Source organism: Poecilia reticulata, chromosome 9 (assembly GCF_904066995.2).
Source record: "Poecilia reticulata chromosome 9, P_reticulata-male-v2, whole genome shotgun sequence".
In the NCBI taxonomy this organism is placed as follows: domain Eukaryota; kingdom Metazoa; phylum Chordata; class Actinopteri; order Cyprinodontiformes; family Poeciliidae; genus Poecilia; species Poecilia reticulata.
In genome coordinates this window covers 11,037,752-11,051,668 of record NC_088838.1, presented here as the reverse complement: position 1 = coordinate 11,051,668, position 13,917 = coordinate 11,037,752, and the positions used below count along the sequence as shown (strand labels likewise).

Sequence of the window (13,917 nt, the reverse complement as noted above, 5' to 3'; positions counted from 1 at the left end):
CCTACACAACAAAATGAGTTTTAAATCTCCTGGATTCTTTGTTTTAAGATATAACTGGTTAAAGCTGTAGACAGATAGTGAGTCACAGAGCGTTCCATATGTCCACTTTTCTAATTTCTTAACCCCCAGACCCAAAAAAAAACAACAAAAAAAGAAAACTTAATGAGATAAAGATACAATGTGCTTTACAAACCAGTTTCATGTTCTGACACTTAGTTTTGGTGGAAATGAAACCTTTATTATATTTTGTATTTATTTTAGTGTCTTTGAACAAATAATGTAATGAAAACAATGCCATGGTTATTTTGCAATTATGTTATTTTTATACAATTCACTAGCCTGGTTCAGACTAATTAAACAAAATCTGGCAAAAAAACACAAAAACAAAACAAAAAAAAACAGTCTGTTAAAAGTTAGGCTGTGAAGGGCCGTGCATAACACCAAGCTTCTCTGTGGGGGTGGGAAAGCTCTTTCCACGAACTCTTGCTCGGTAAAACAAAAAGTAAAGACTTAAAACCGTCAGCCTTATTGCCCAATAACTTTCTGTACAGCCAGATAATGCGTGAAAACTGCCTCAAACCGAAAGCAGCCCTCTTGCTTTTCTCCTTCTTCCTTTCCCCCGGAATATAGATGCATGCTGTAGGAGCGCGCTGTATATTTGTTGCCTCGCATCCAGCAGCTTAACAACTTGTCTGCTGCCATAGCAACTGCGGAGGAGCACCGAGCAGCGCCGCCTGCTTGTGCAATGGATGTCACTCGTGGCAACGGCCAATCAGAAGTTCCCATCCTTCTGCACGAGCGGGCTCGAAGATGGAGGGATGGAGTGGGTGGGTTCTGGGCGTCATGCATCTGCCAGCAATAGGACGGACGGCTCGTCAGTCTTCGTCCTTCCGGGCCCGGATTGGCCCACGGAGCTTCACTTGCAATAATATAAACATGTCTGGCCGCTTCGCCTGGCTCGAACCGAGGCTCGCAAGCGGCTATGCAGTTCTTCATCAAACTGTGCAAAAACTCTCATTATGCATTTGCCCGCGGTGGTGCAGAGCTAAATCTCGATCATTGCTAGAGAATATGCACATAGCTGCGGCGTGCACGCGCGAGGAGAGAGGATACCCAGCCGCTGCAAGAAAGAGAGAGGGGACTCAGCCGTGCTTTCATCATTATAATCACCATCCTAAGTGCTCGCTCTTAACATTTTGTTTTTCGCTGTTCGGGCGAGAAGTGACAAGAGTATAGACCCCTCCTCTGCAGGGCGGAGCGTGCATTTTCATTTCGGTATTTTGTATTTATTTTTTTTATTTTTTTTATTTTTTCTCCTTCCTACCCCTGTACCCTGCTCTGACACGTCTGCACTGAGTGAGTGGCATTGGCACGCTGTCAATCGCTCACTAGCGCTGCCATCAAACAACATAAAACACACACAGGCAGAGGGCTGGAGCTCATAAATTTCAGCAGGGCAAGATATTTTTTGCGCATCGCCTTTTATACGGCGTTCTATCCTAATTAATTTCGTCTCGCCGTTGCTTTTTTTTCTCCCCTTTTGCAACCACAACAAAAATCGCAACTTTTTCTACATTTCATAATTTTTTTTATGTTAAGCTTTGGACACCTTGTGCTGCAGATTGTGATTTTTTTTATTTTTTTTTTAAATACAGGGAACATTACTCCACGTTTACCTGAGATTTAGCCTGAGATTTATTTTTATTTTTATTTTTATTTTTACCACTATTATTTGTTTACACATTTCCACGTTGGATAATTTTCGCAAAGGAGGATTTGGACATTTTCAAGAGGACATGCGCCGGGGATTCTGGTGAAGAGACCACCAAGGACCGTTTCTTGTCTCCACTACCGGTATTAAATCGCAGAGAGAGAGTGAGAGAGAGAGGGGGAGAAAAAAAAAGACTGATCGGTGCGAGGATTTGGAGCGGGGATATGATGGAGCGTCAATTTTGACGAAGAAGTTTTTAGAAGAAGAAGAAAGATTTTTCTTTCTTTCTTTTTTTTTTTTTTTTCTTCCCTACGCAAAACACTGCCACGCGTTTTTGGGCACTTTGGACCCGCGCGTAAAAAAAGAAAGCATCAAGAGGACTACTTCACACTAAAAAAAAAATATATATATATATATATATATACATACAAGATACATATACCTACTGTAGTTATTATTCAAGAAACACGCGTCTTTATTTCGCCGAACAAACCCTGCGTTTGCATCCATTCTAGTCTCTACGGCATATGCTCTAGCCGATTTCGTATATGAGTTTTTCAATTTGTGTGGCTCAGTGCACAGACTCTTTAGCGGCTACTATGGACGATCAAGCCCGGATCATGCAGTCCATCGGCGGCGTCAGTCTGGCCGGCCACTCGGTGCAGGGAGGCATGCCGCTGCCGCCTCCGCACGGACACGACGGGACGGACGGGGACGGGAGGAAGCAAGACATCGGTGACATTCTGCATCAGATCATGACCATAACCGATCAGAGTCTGGACGAGGCGCAAGCAAAGTTGGTTGATTTATATGTTTTGTTAAGTTCGCCCTCCCAGCAAATCGCTGGACGCGTCTTTTTTGTTGAGAGATGTTGTTGGCCCTGATTACCTGAAGTCCCAGTGTGTTAACAATAGACCGGATTGGCTGTAAGAATAGTAATGCCCAACGGCTGAGCCTCGCGACGCGTTTAGCACACGTGAAAGTTGTCACAATAGGGAGCAACGTAGTTTTTATTTAAACTACCTGTTTGAACCTGAGCGAGGGTGGTGGTGTTGCAAAAAAAAAAAAAAAGTTGGTGCACACATGTCAGATTTCAGCCAAGACTGTTATTAAAATTCAGCCCCATACAGATGCTACCACAAAAGCATCATTTAGAAAATAAGTCATTTTCATAATAGATGTTAAACTTCTGGTAACTTTTTAAAAAAATGTATATTTCTATATAAGAGTGTGTGAGGTGAAGTGCATAGAGGCTTAAACTTGTTCATGTCTAACATGTTTTTATCTGTGACCTTATTTGAGTGTTTTATTTTTTTCTTATACTGAAACAGGAAACATGGACTGAACTGTCACAGAATGAAACCAGCACTCTTCAGCGTTCTCTGTGAAATCAAAGAAAAGACAGGTAAGATTTTCCTGCTACAGATAAAACAATGGCCTGACATATAAAAAAAAATATATTTTAGGGAAAAAAAAAACCAAAACAATATAAGAATAGATCTGATGGCATTGTGCAGGTTAAGGTTGCAAGGGTTTTTGGAAGAGGAGAGAGAGAGAAAGGCAGGGTGGAGGGTGTGTGTGTGGGGGTGGAGGGGTAGACCTCTGCCCGAATGAATCAATCACCTTTTTAAATTTGTCACTGTGTGCCATGTGGAAACAGTAAGTGTTGTCACTTTCCACTGAAGATGCTCTCGTTCCTGCAGGAGCGTCTTGTCTTTTGAATTTGAGCAGAAAGCGTGCTTCCCTACCCCTGGCACAGAGCAGGACGGGGAAATCCCGCAGCATATGCTCTACACAGCTAAGATCACACGGAAATTCATGCTTTATAACATGAAAACAATCCCACACTTTCAAGCAGACTACAGTCTTGCGTGTCTATAATTAGAGTGCTACTCTGTGGAGTCTCCTTGATTTGGAGAAAACAGAAGCAAGAAAAACAAAAACAAAACAAGAAATAGTCACGTTATTTTTTGCTGATATGAATCAAAATTGATTTGCAGAAAATTTCTTAGAATTTGTGTGAATAATTCACATATTTTTATAGCAAAGATTTTGAAACGTTCTCCACGCCTGCGAGGTGACACACATAATTGAACTGAGCTGAATTTTAGATCCAAAGATCAAAACTTTTCAAGACATTAGAGCCTGCAGGACAGAGCTCGTTCTATGATGTCTTTATTTGAATAAAAATAGAGCGAATTAGATAAACTCCTCTTGTTCAGATTGCAAATGAAGTGATCGAAGATCCTTTTCTTTTTAAAGACCAGGGTAAAAAAACAACAAAAAAAACCACAAAAAACTATTTAAACACCTAATTCTTAAGGTTAAAAACAAAAAAAAAAGTGCAGGTGGTTTGTGGTGTGTTTCTGGCGGTGAAATAATTAGAAAAAAAGGGAAAAAAAGTCTAATGAGGAAACCTCCGTGCCAGATTTGTGACCTTTGTGCGCTTTATGAGGAAATTAGCTTTTAGGAGATCATAAAACTTTATGAACTTCCTCAACACAGGTGGCGTCCACAGGGACCGGCTCGGGCTCCTCGCTCTTGTGGAGGCTCTGTGGCTGTGCTGTCGCTGAATTTAGAGAATTTAAAGGTAGACAAATAAGACTAACGTACGTAAATGACACCGGTGGTGGATCTGATGCAGTGCTTAGCAGCACAAGAGCGCATCTCGTATGTGGATGGCACAGAAATAGATTAGTGGATTTATTTCTGAAATCACACTCCGCTTCCCTCTCTGAATTTACGACTGAGACATTGAATGTTTTCAAAAAACTTTTTTTTTTCTAACAGAATGGAAAATGTATTTAAGACGAAACAGTGAAAGTTTTACATGCACGCCGTTAGCGTGGGTGTGTGAGATTGAGAATAAATGTGTGTGAAAAAGATGAGATATTGGAGAGCAAGTTTTCTGTGTGCTTTAGTTCACGTGTGCATGCAGTGTGTGTGTGTGTGTGCGTGTGTGTGTGTGTGGTTAACCTGTGCTGTGGAGTCCCAGTCTGTCCCCCTCTGAGTCTGACAGAGCTCAGCTGGTCTGCTGGCCTTGTTGACCGGTCCGCTCCTCCAGCACACGCAGCAAGCCTTTCATTCGCTGGTGTCTCCTTCACACTTTACACTATCTGTTCAGATGACAACACGCTGCCGCTGCTTTTCAGCCATAGGGACCCGGTGCTTTCCTGAGCAACACTTTTTTAAATTTTTTATAACAACTCTTTGCTGTAATCGCTGTGATCAGAACTTATTGTCATGTCATGTCAAATAGCTTTTTTAAAAATTTTTTTTTTTAAAGTGGAGTGAGACATTTGAGTACTTGTCAGGGTGTTTGAAACTTTATGGCGCTCCTCTAACTGTTTTTGTAGAGCCACAGCATTTTTCCTGCATAGCTAATGCCCCTAGAAGTATTAATTCACTTTGATATGCTAATTAGAGAGCATTATGCAAGAAATGAGATTAAGTGGCAGCATGAAGTCATTTGCCTGTCACTAAATTGAGTGTTTTTAGCAGGAGCCCACCCCAACCTCTTTTTTTTCTTCTTCTTCTTAGTTTTGCATTTAGATAAGCTAAAAAGTGAAATTCAGCTCGCGTGTGTCGTTCTTTGTCCCTCGATTGGCCAGGGGGTTTTCTTTTTGGTTCCAAATATCAAACCTGAAAGCAAAATTCTGCCATGATTCAGGACAATAGGTAACATTCAAGCTGCGCGAGGTGACAATGGGCGCATTTGTGTGCGATTCAGATGAGTTTTGCAGTTATTCCCCTGAGCTGGGTTTGTATTATCCCACTGGTCTCCCCTCCTCATGCTTGGGAGAAGGAGCTCCCAGCAGCAGGGGCAGAGGCAGCAGTAGCAGCGGTGGGAGCAGCAAGAATAACAAAGGTGAAAGATTACCTCCATATGGTATTTCTGAGCAGGAAAAGAGAGGTTCTGTAGCAAGACTTCTCTTTGATGTGAGGTTTAATCAATAGCAAGAGATTACAGAAAACTATTACAGGCTAAATCACAGCGCGCTGCAGAGGGGCTTACCCCTCTCCACGGCTCTCTCTGAGCGGCGAGGCGCTTCTTCTTCTTCGTCCTGCTTGCGTATTGACTTGTTGTTTTCCTGACCTTTGACTCGTCAGGTTCGGAAAATGGGGGGAGGACGGAGAGGTGGTCTAAAGAGGTAACCGAGAGAGGGAGAGAATGTGGCAGATTCAGGCTGATAAATGCTGTGATCCAGTGTGTGAAGCTGTGGATTATGGAGAGAGCCTGCACTCGGAGGCCAAGGGAGCGTCGCCTGGATGTGTCCGACTTGGATTCTGAGAAAGAAAAAGAAAAAGAAGGAAGAAAAATATAAAGCAAGGAAGTCTTTTGGGTGTATTTAGGTGTCTGTCTGTATTACATGTTCTGCTGAGTTCTGAAAGAAAGTATTGTCTGGGAAAAAAAAAAACATTCAATATAGAGATATCGCGAACTTGCCAGGAGTAAAGAAAAAAAAAGGAGTTAGGACTGAGCATGTTAGCGTAAAAGAAAGGAAAAAAAAAAAATCAGTGTTTCCTGAACCAGATGTGATCTGCCGTGCATTTAATTTAATAAACTCAGTAATGCAACAGGGGTGGCGTTGGGGGCGGGGGGAGATGTGTGATTTAATACTCTTTTAAAGCAAGTTTCCCCAAACACTGTACAGCAACCAGACCCACCATGCTGCTTAGCATAAGTCACAAACAGAAGTTGAAGAAAGAAAAAAAAATTATTACTCCTAGACAAAGATAATGAGCCTACTTCATACAAAAAATGTTAATTTAAAGAATAATATTTTTTATAAATGTATATAAATATATATGTAGCTATATAGAAATAAATATTGGAAATTTTTTCTAAAATTTTAGTTTATTTTTGCACATTTAATTCATTGTATTTCTGTCCCTTTTCTTCATGCAGAAAAAAAAGCAAAAAAAAAAAAAAAGCCCTCGTAAATGCATGACAGAGAACAGAAAGCTATTCAGCAGCTGAGACAATTGACTTTGGCTGCTTTTTTGTCTCGTGGAGCCCCAGTGATGCGGCTGTACTCACTAGATAGCGGTTGTGCCGAATGGGTCGTGCACAGCTGGGTTCCTGGCTGGCTCAATGGCAGGGCCACTGCTTCCTCCTCTAAAGCACAAGGGGGACCGAGGAAGATGTGGCTATTATCTAAGTAGCTTCCAAATACCCTCCATTTCCCCATCAGCCGGGATGAAAAGAAGGAGAGCAAGACAAAGAGGACAGGGAGAGAAAGAGAGGGAGTAAAAAAAAACAAAAAAACAAGAGCATGCATATCAGTTTCATTTGGAAGGGTAAATGCTTTTGTGCTGTGGGGAGAGATGTTTCTGCAGCGGCGCTGCCTCGTGTAGCTGTGCACATGGCCTCTCAAATCTGTTTTTTATGTACAATGATCCGGCGCTGTCCCTCCATCTGCACACTCGAGCACACGTCTTCTCTCCCCCTCCGCCCCCTCTCCCCCCCGCTCCACCCATCCACCCCCCATCCACCCCGTCTCTTCCCACTCAATCGCTCCAAGCGTTTTCTGCAGGGCTCCTGTGCGATCAACAGCTCATAATTGTTTTTTGCACATACGTTATGCAAATGAGCCTTTATGGCAACTGGCATAACAATTAGCATCCTCCAACAATATTTTACTAGGTTAATTGCGAAATTTCTAAATTGTACATCTGAGTTGTTAATTAGGCATGACAGAGGTGGTGAAATAGTTATCTTCAGGCGGTGGCAGCCAGCAGAGGCTGCTTTGGATGCAAAAAGGAAGGATTGATTGAAATTAGTTTACAGCAGTGGGAGAGGGCCTGTCGGCGAGACGGCGGCCCCTCTTGCCTGTTTACATGAAAAAAACAACAAAAAAAACCCCCAAAAAACCCTCCAAACCTGGAGCAGACAGGGAGAAGGTGGAGCAAATTTAGGACTTCATTCAAAAAGCGTTTGCCCGGTCGTGTCGATTGCTAGTAGTGTTTTTTTGTAAACAGAATAAAACCGACATGAGTGATAGAGCTTGTCATACTGATGCAAGTTTGCAAAGACTCTACTTTCATACATCGCTGGAGTTGGATTGTTGTCAAAACTGTACAAAAAAAATAAAAAAAAACAAAAAATCTTTGACCTGCCATACATGCTGGAGCTGAAATTTCCACAAGCCCCCTTCTGTAGCTGTCACTGATTTTCCTGACAAGATTTAACCTTTGGAAATACTGCAATTTGCGCTTACTTATTTACTTAATTATTGACAGAATGATAGAGAAAGAGATGTCAACATGTTTTTCTGCAGCAATCATTTGCGAAAATAAACCAAGATTGAACAAACTTCAGAATATGTAAATGCATAACTTTTTTTTATTTTTTTATTCCAGCTCTAATTTAGCTGAACAGAATTTATTTTTGCAAAAACAAAAAAAAAAGAAAATATCTGGAGACTGTAGTCCCAGTGTCTGATGCTGTTTGTGTCTGTGTCACTTACAGAGCCTATGTGATGCCATGAAGCTGGTTATACGTGTAAACAGGGTTAGAGTGAAAAGGCTGGTGCAAACCAAGTCCTCCCTCAGTAATGACTGCTATTTGTAGGTCTCTATTTCATTAGTTCTAGTGTTTCAGGGAAGAGCTTTCCCTCGTGGGACAATGGGAGTCTATGATGTTCATTTACTCTGTACACATTACATGTGGACAACTCAAAGTCTTATCAGTGGCAAGTTCAGCAACGCTGATAAAAAACAGACGTTTGCTCATATTCCTGCTTTTCTACACATAATCTTGATTACATTATGTCATTCGCGGTAGAAAATATGTTTTTCTTTTCTTTTGAGTTTGTGTGTGAGTGTTTTCTTTTACACTGATAAAATAAGCTGGTAGAAGTAACCAATTAAATTAGTGTGGCAATTTGCATGCAGTTTATCTGGGCAGATTTGTATCATATTTCTGAATAGATATTATGTAAGTTTAAGAGCTAAAAGACACTTTGAGTTGAGTTTAAATAAACCTACTCAACAAAACTGACTGTTTATTATCTACAATAGAGAAATAAGCCTTTTAAATTTGTGTATATTTTATGTACATTTTGGATAACTACTCTTGTTAAACACTTAAGATAAAATAAGCTCAGCTTGAGAGTAAGTTCGACTTTTAGTATTGACTCTGTTGCTAAACTAATTAAGGGAAAAATGTTAATGAAATAGTAATAAATATTTTCAATCTGTTCTATCAATGTGGAATGTAAACACTTCCCTTTATAAGCTCAGTTATGATCATTAGTTATCATAAACTGTTTTGGGGTTAAGAGGCTCAACTGGTTGGCATGTTTAGCATTAGCGCTGTTGCTAAACTAGTTAGAGCTTAAACTTAAATAATTGCTGAAATTCATACAGGTTCTCAACTACAAGTCTTTGAACAGTTTTTTTCTTCAAAAATAAAGTAGGTATTGTTATTAGGCTTTAAGCTTCATTAAACTAATTTACTTAATTAAAATGTAAATACATTTATTAGCTAATATCTAATAACCTCCAAAGTTCCTTTTTACAGTGTGGACATGTTTTCCCAATATTTGGGGAAGTTTTGCAGCTTAGATATATTTTGACAAATATGTCTTAAATCTCACGTTCAACTCTTTGTCACTGTTGTACTTGGAAGCCTGTTGCCTCAAATTGCTCTTTTCTCTTTCATACGATTATTTTCCTGGAGAGTTGTCTTTTCTTCTTCTGCAAGCTTTAAATTTGAGCTCCTCTCTCGCCATTGTTCCAGATGCCATTGTTCTGCTTTTCGTACATTACAATGATATATCGGCGCCAGAAATGGGAAAAAGACTGCAATGCAATGAAATTTTAATCAGCGTCTTCTGCTGCTTTAATAAGGCAAATAATTCTTATTGGCTGCCGTGTTAAGATTTCTAATATTTAATTCATAGCAAACCTTGCATTATTCTGCTGTAGCCTTAAGACAAGCTCCACTGTGGTGCTTTCTAAAAGGCAACGCAGAAAGAAAGAGGGGATGTTAGAGCTTGTGCACTGCCAGAAAAGATGTCTTGATTTTGTTTGCGCATTCAAATACATTTATGGAATTATAAACCAGCCGTATAATAGTTTCATTGCAGCCCATGAGGTTGAGTCAGGTCTGCTACCGCCGGTGTTAAATGGACAAACTCTTAAACGCCTCTATAATTTTGTTTGGGAGTTTTACTCAAATAAAAGCCATTCGCTGAGCTGGCTATCGTTTTTGTTTTCTTAAGTCCCTTGAAGTTCATTTTTGTTTCTGAAGTAATGGAAAGATGGCGAGGGGCCAGCAGTTAGGTGCTGGCTCATGTTACAGCAAAACGGCGGGTCCCTATTTTTTTTTTTTTTTTTTTCCGTCTCTCGGTGAAACGGCTTAATTGGTGTCAGAGCCCCAGGGATAAAGGCCTCTCGCTCTGAAACGCCGCCACACAGGCCCCTGTCTTCCCTCAGACCAAGAGGAACGGCCCAACGTCTGCTGCTGAATGAGGACTGAGCCGTGGCATAACAATACCAAATGATGTTTGGGATGACAGAAATTAATATGCACTTGCTCCCAGAAAGCCGTGATTAATGACGGCGAGCGGGGGAATGCTGTCCCTCCTTTTGCTCCTCTTGATGGGGACTGAAAAACCTTAAAAAAAAAAGAAAAGCCTGGTTTCTCCTCTCTTTAGGAAGTGGAGGTCATCCAGCGTACGTTGCTGCTGTTCCTCTTTTGTTTTCTCCTCAAGAAGACTACGAGGAAGAGGTGACAGACTGTAATGAATTTCAGAATGAATAACTAACATAGCTGGCCAAGGTTTTTGTCCTGCTGCATCAACAATTGTAGAACGTTTCTCCAAATACCTCAGCGAAGCTGATTTGATATGATACAATTACGTGCAAATATAACCTGATAATTCTCCTTCATGTGGCTTGTTTTACCAAAAAAAAAAAAAAAAAAAAAAATTCAGTATCATTACCTTCTTCCTTCCTTGTTTGAAATTTAATACATACCCATTGATCTGGAGCCAAATGTGTGGACAAAATGGTGGTATGCTGTTGCCATGATAATGATCTGTATCTGTTGTGTCCTAGGAGGAGACACATGAATATTTAATTGTGTCTGCTAGAGAGATCCCCAGACCCTTCTGTTCATTTCTTACTTTCTCTAATGCGTTTCCACCCTCCCAGGTACTTCCTCTCTAAGTAATGGAGAATTAAAGCGCGCATTAAAACGACATAAATTGCGACGTAAGGGATTTCGGAGGACATTCGTCTCGGCGCGATGTGCTCGAAAAATTCAAATGGCAAGTTTTGACAACGGACATTCTGCTGACGCCGTGCATTTGCCTCACATCGGCTCCTTCAAATAAGCATTTCCTCTGTCAGGGTGATTGATATGTATTCAGCATGCACTTTTTACGTGGCGGTTTGCTCTGGAAGATGATGTGGGTGCAAGGATATGAGTTTTAAACAGTGAATGAGCTCCCCTCATATTGATCTATTTGTGTTGCCAGAGTGGCAGGTGCTATACGAACACTGTGTCAGCTTTGATTGTTTGTGTCAGTGATCCGAGCCGACACTGAGCTCTCTTACTGTTCGTCGCCATGCTGGCTTCCTGTTGATGAATGGCAGCATGCTGCTCACATCCTAAAAAAAAAAAAAGAAAAAATCATGTCAGTGTCAAAATTCACACTGGATTTTAGAGATTAGTCATCATTTGTGTAGACTTAGATTTTTTTTTTTTTTTTCCATTTGTTTTTATTCACCAATCAGGCGTTTGACTGGACAATATCAAGTTACATTTTTTTTAAAGTCAGACCTCTTTTTTAAGATTTCAACCAATTAAGATTTTTGTTTCAAAGGATCATAACCTCTACAATGCATTGATTTGAATCAAATAATACATGAAGGGATTATGCATCAGAGTATGTGTACATAATCTGATTATTGATCAAAAGAATCCACTCAATTCAGATAAATGTGGACAATTCTGATTGGTGCATCTCTGGTAACTGTGAGGTGACTGAAATCTTTATGAGGATTACAACATGGTGTAATTAAGGTTTGACAATATTTTTAAATATTATGTTACAGCTTTCAGTGTAAAATTTTAAGTAGGCCGTTGAAAGTGAGTAAGGCAATGTACCCCCCACCCCCACTTGTTGCTGGACACTGCCACTGAGCTGGCTGAAAGCAGGCAATGACAGAAACACTTAGAAGAAGGCTAAATTCTCCTAATTGGAAATATTTCTTATGACAAAAAACACTGACAAAAATACATTGTCAACACTACATCCATCCCTCTTAATAAGCTAACACAGTTTTCAAACTTTAGCTAGCTATGAACAGCATTTTTATCAAACAGCCAAATCTTTCCAAGCAGATATTCATAGTATTTAAATAGCGATCATCCGTTTGACATACTTGTTTTACTCCATAAAGAGCAGAACAGTAAAAAGTCAAGTTTATTGCATAGTAAGCACTCGTAAACTACATTTGTGTTCAAGTCTGTGTATCCAAGAAGCAACAACTAAATATTATTATAACTATAAAAACACTATGCGATATTTTAGCATCAGTAAGGAATTACTTTTGCCTTTCTTTACAATAAAGGCATTTAGATGTCATACATTTTTCATTACATGGTACTGTGACAGTATGACACAGAAACTTTATCATAATCTCATACGCTTTCTTCTGATGTTTTTGGTTTCTTAACATAATTATGTGAAAGCTTTTATCATGAATGGTAGCTCATTATTGAGGGACAGGAGGTGTGGTCCCTCTCCTTCTTTAGACATTCAAATTTCAGTCCTAACCTGTGTTTGTGTGTGAGTACACGTGCATGCGTGTGTGTGTGTGTGTGTGTGTGTGTGTGTGTGGGGGTGTGTGTGTGTGTGTGTGTGTGTGCTGGCAGGCACGCTCGGGTACGGCGTTGAAGGTGAGCCCCAGTAAGTATGCAGAGCACGGCGGGCTTCGCACGGGTGCTGAAGGAGAGCATGGAGTGGCAGAGTTAATTTATTTAATGACTGAGCGTCTTATATCTTCCCCAGCCCTGATTAGAATCCATGCTTGATGAAGGAAGCGATAGAGGAGGGGGTGCACTGCCCCCTGGGCCTCAGCATGATTTTCTTCCTCCAGCGACTGCTTTCCCGATGCTCTGTCAACCAGCTTTTGGAATAGCAGAAAAATTATACCAAAAATGTAAAAAACCCCACTAGTTTTTATCGTGGCACTCTTTGAAAATGGCCGTACGTGAGCATTGTGTTGCTGCACTTTGACAGCAAAAAACATTGCTCAGAGCTGATTAAATATGTGCATTTGCATGTGTGCGTGTGTGTGCGTGTGTGTGCGTGTGTGTTTGTGTGCTTCTTGATAAAGACGAAGCACCGTGGAGCTGTATGAACGTGGGAAAGCCAAACAGAGTGTGTCACTTTGGCAGCGCGGGCTGTCAGCATTGAGGAGCTGCAGTTGTAAAAACCATGACCTTCCTCTTTGCCAGCATGTCTCTCGCTGAGCCAAAGCGCTGCCCCGTAGATTTGGGCTGGCTGTGGGAGGGAATACAAACAGAGAGGAAAAGACAGACAGTGGAGAAAAAAAAAATAGAAATACTTAGAGCCATAATTGTAAAGAAGGGCTGGGAGGGGTGATTTGCTGGTTGGAGTAATGAAATACTTCTTGGAGCTATCATGACTGCGAAGCTGAGAGGAAGCAGGAGGACTAAGGAAGAGGGGAAAAAAATACTCCTCGGCTTCTAACATTTCCATGAGCCATCATCAGTAATGCCGCAGCAACCCCACAAACCAGAAATTATTTCTTCAGGCGTCGCTGTCAAGTGTTATTCAAATAACACCAGCCTCACATTTGAATAACAGCCGACATTTTGAATTAATTAATCAGACAAGATAGTCTGGGCCTTTTCTCATTAGTCTACAGGTCAGGCTGGGGAAGATATATGCGCTGGTGATGATATACTTGTCTTTAATAGTGATTTATGGAGATTTGGGATTGTACTCGATTTGTCAAAGGGCTCGGTTGTGGAAAAATAGACGAGTGTATATTTCATTACTTTATCTTTGATGCGTTCCACGATGTTAAAAGATACAGTGCTGCTGTTTAGATGCGCACAGAGCTCTTTTACATTCACCCTTCCTGACTGAAGAGACACACACACACACACACACGCACACACACGCACGCACACACACACATTTAATCTCTTCTCCTACTGT

General features: G+C 40.8%; 1 protein-coding gene across 5 annotated transcripts in view; it reads left to right on the top strand.

Annotated features, from left to right (window-relative positions):
• Nucleotides 1-678: 678 nt before the first annotated feature.
• Nucleotides 679-13,917, top strand: part of pbx3b (pre-B-cell leukemia homeobox 3b) — a 77,043-nt gene continuing 63,804 nt past the window's right edge. Inside the window, exons 1-2 of one of the 5 annotated variants that reach the window (XM_008419208.3) lie at nucleotides 679-2,507; nucleotides 3,043-3,116. In XM_008419208.3, the coding sequence (XP_008417430.1) occupies nucleotides 2,260-2,507; nucleotides 3,043-3,116 (322 nt within the window). In that variant the 5' untranslated portion in view covers nucleotides 679-2,259. The remainder of the gene's footprint in view (nucleotides 2,508-3,042; nucleotides 3,117-13,917) is intronic. The other 4 variants (XM_008419210.3, XM_008419217.3, XM_008419212.3 and 1 more) reach the window with 4 other exon arrangements.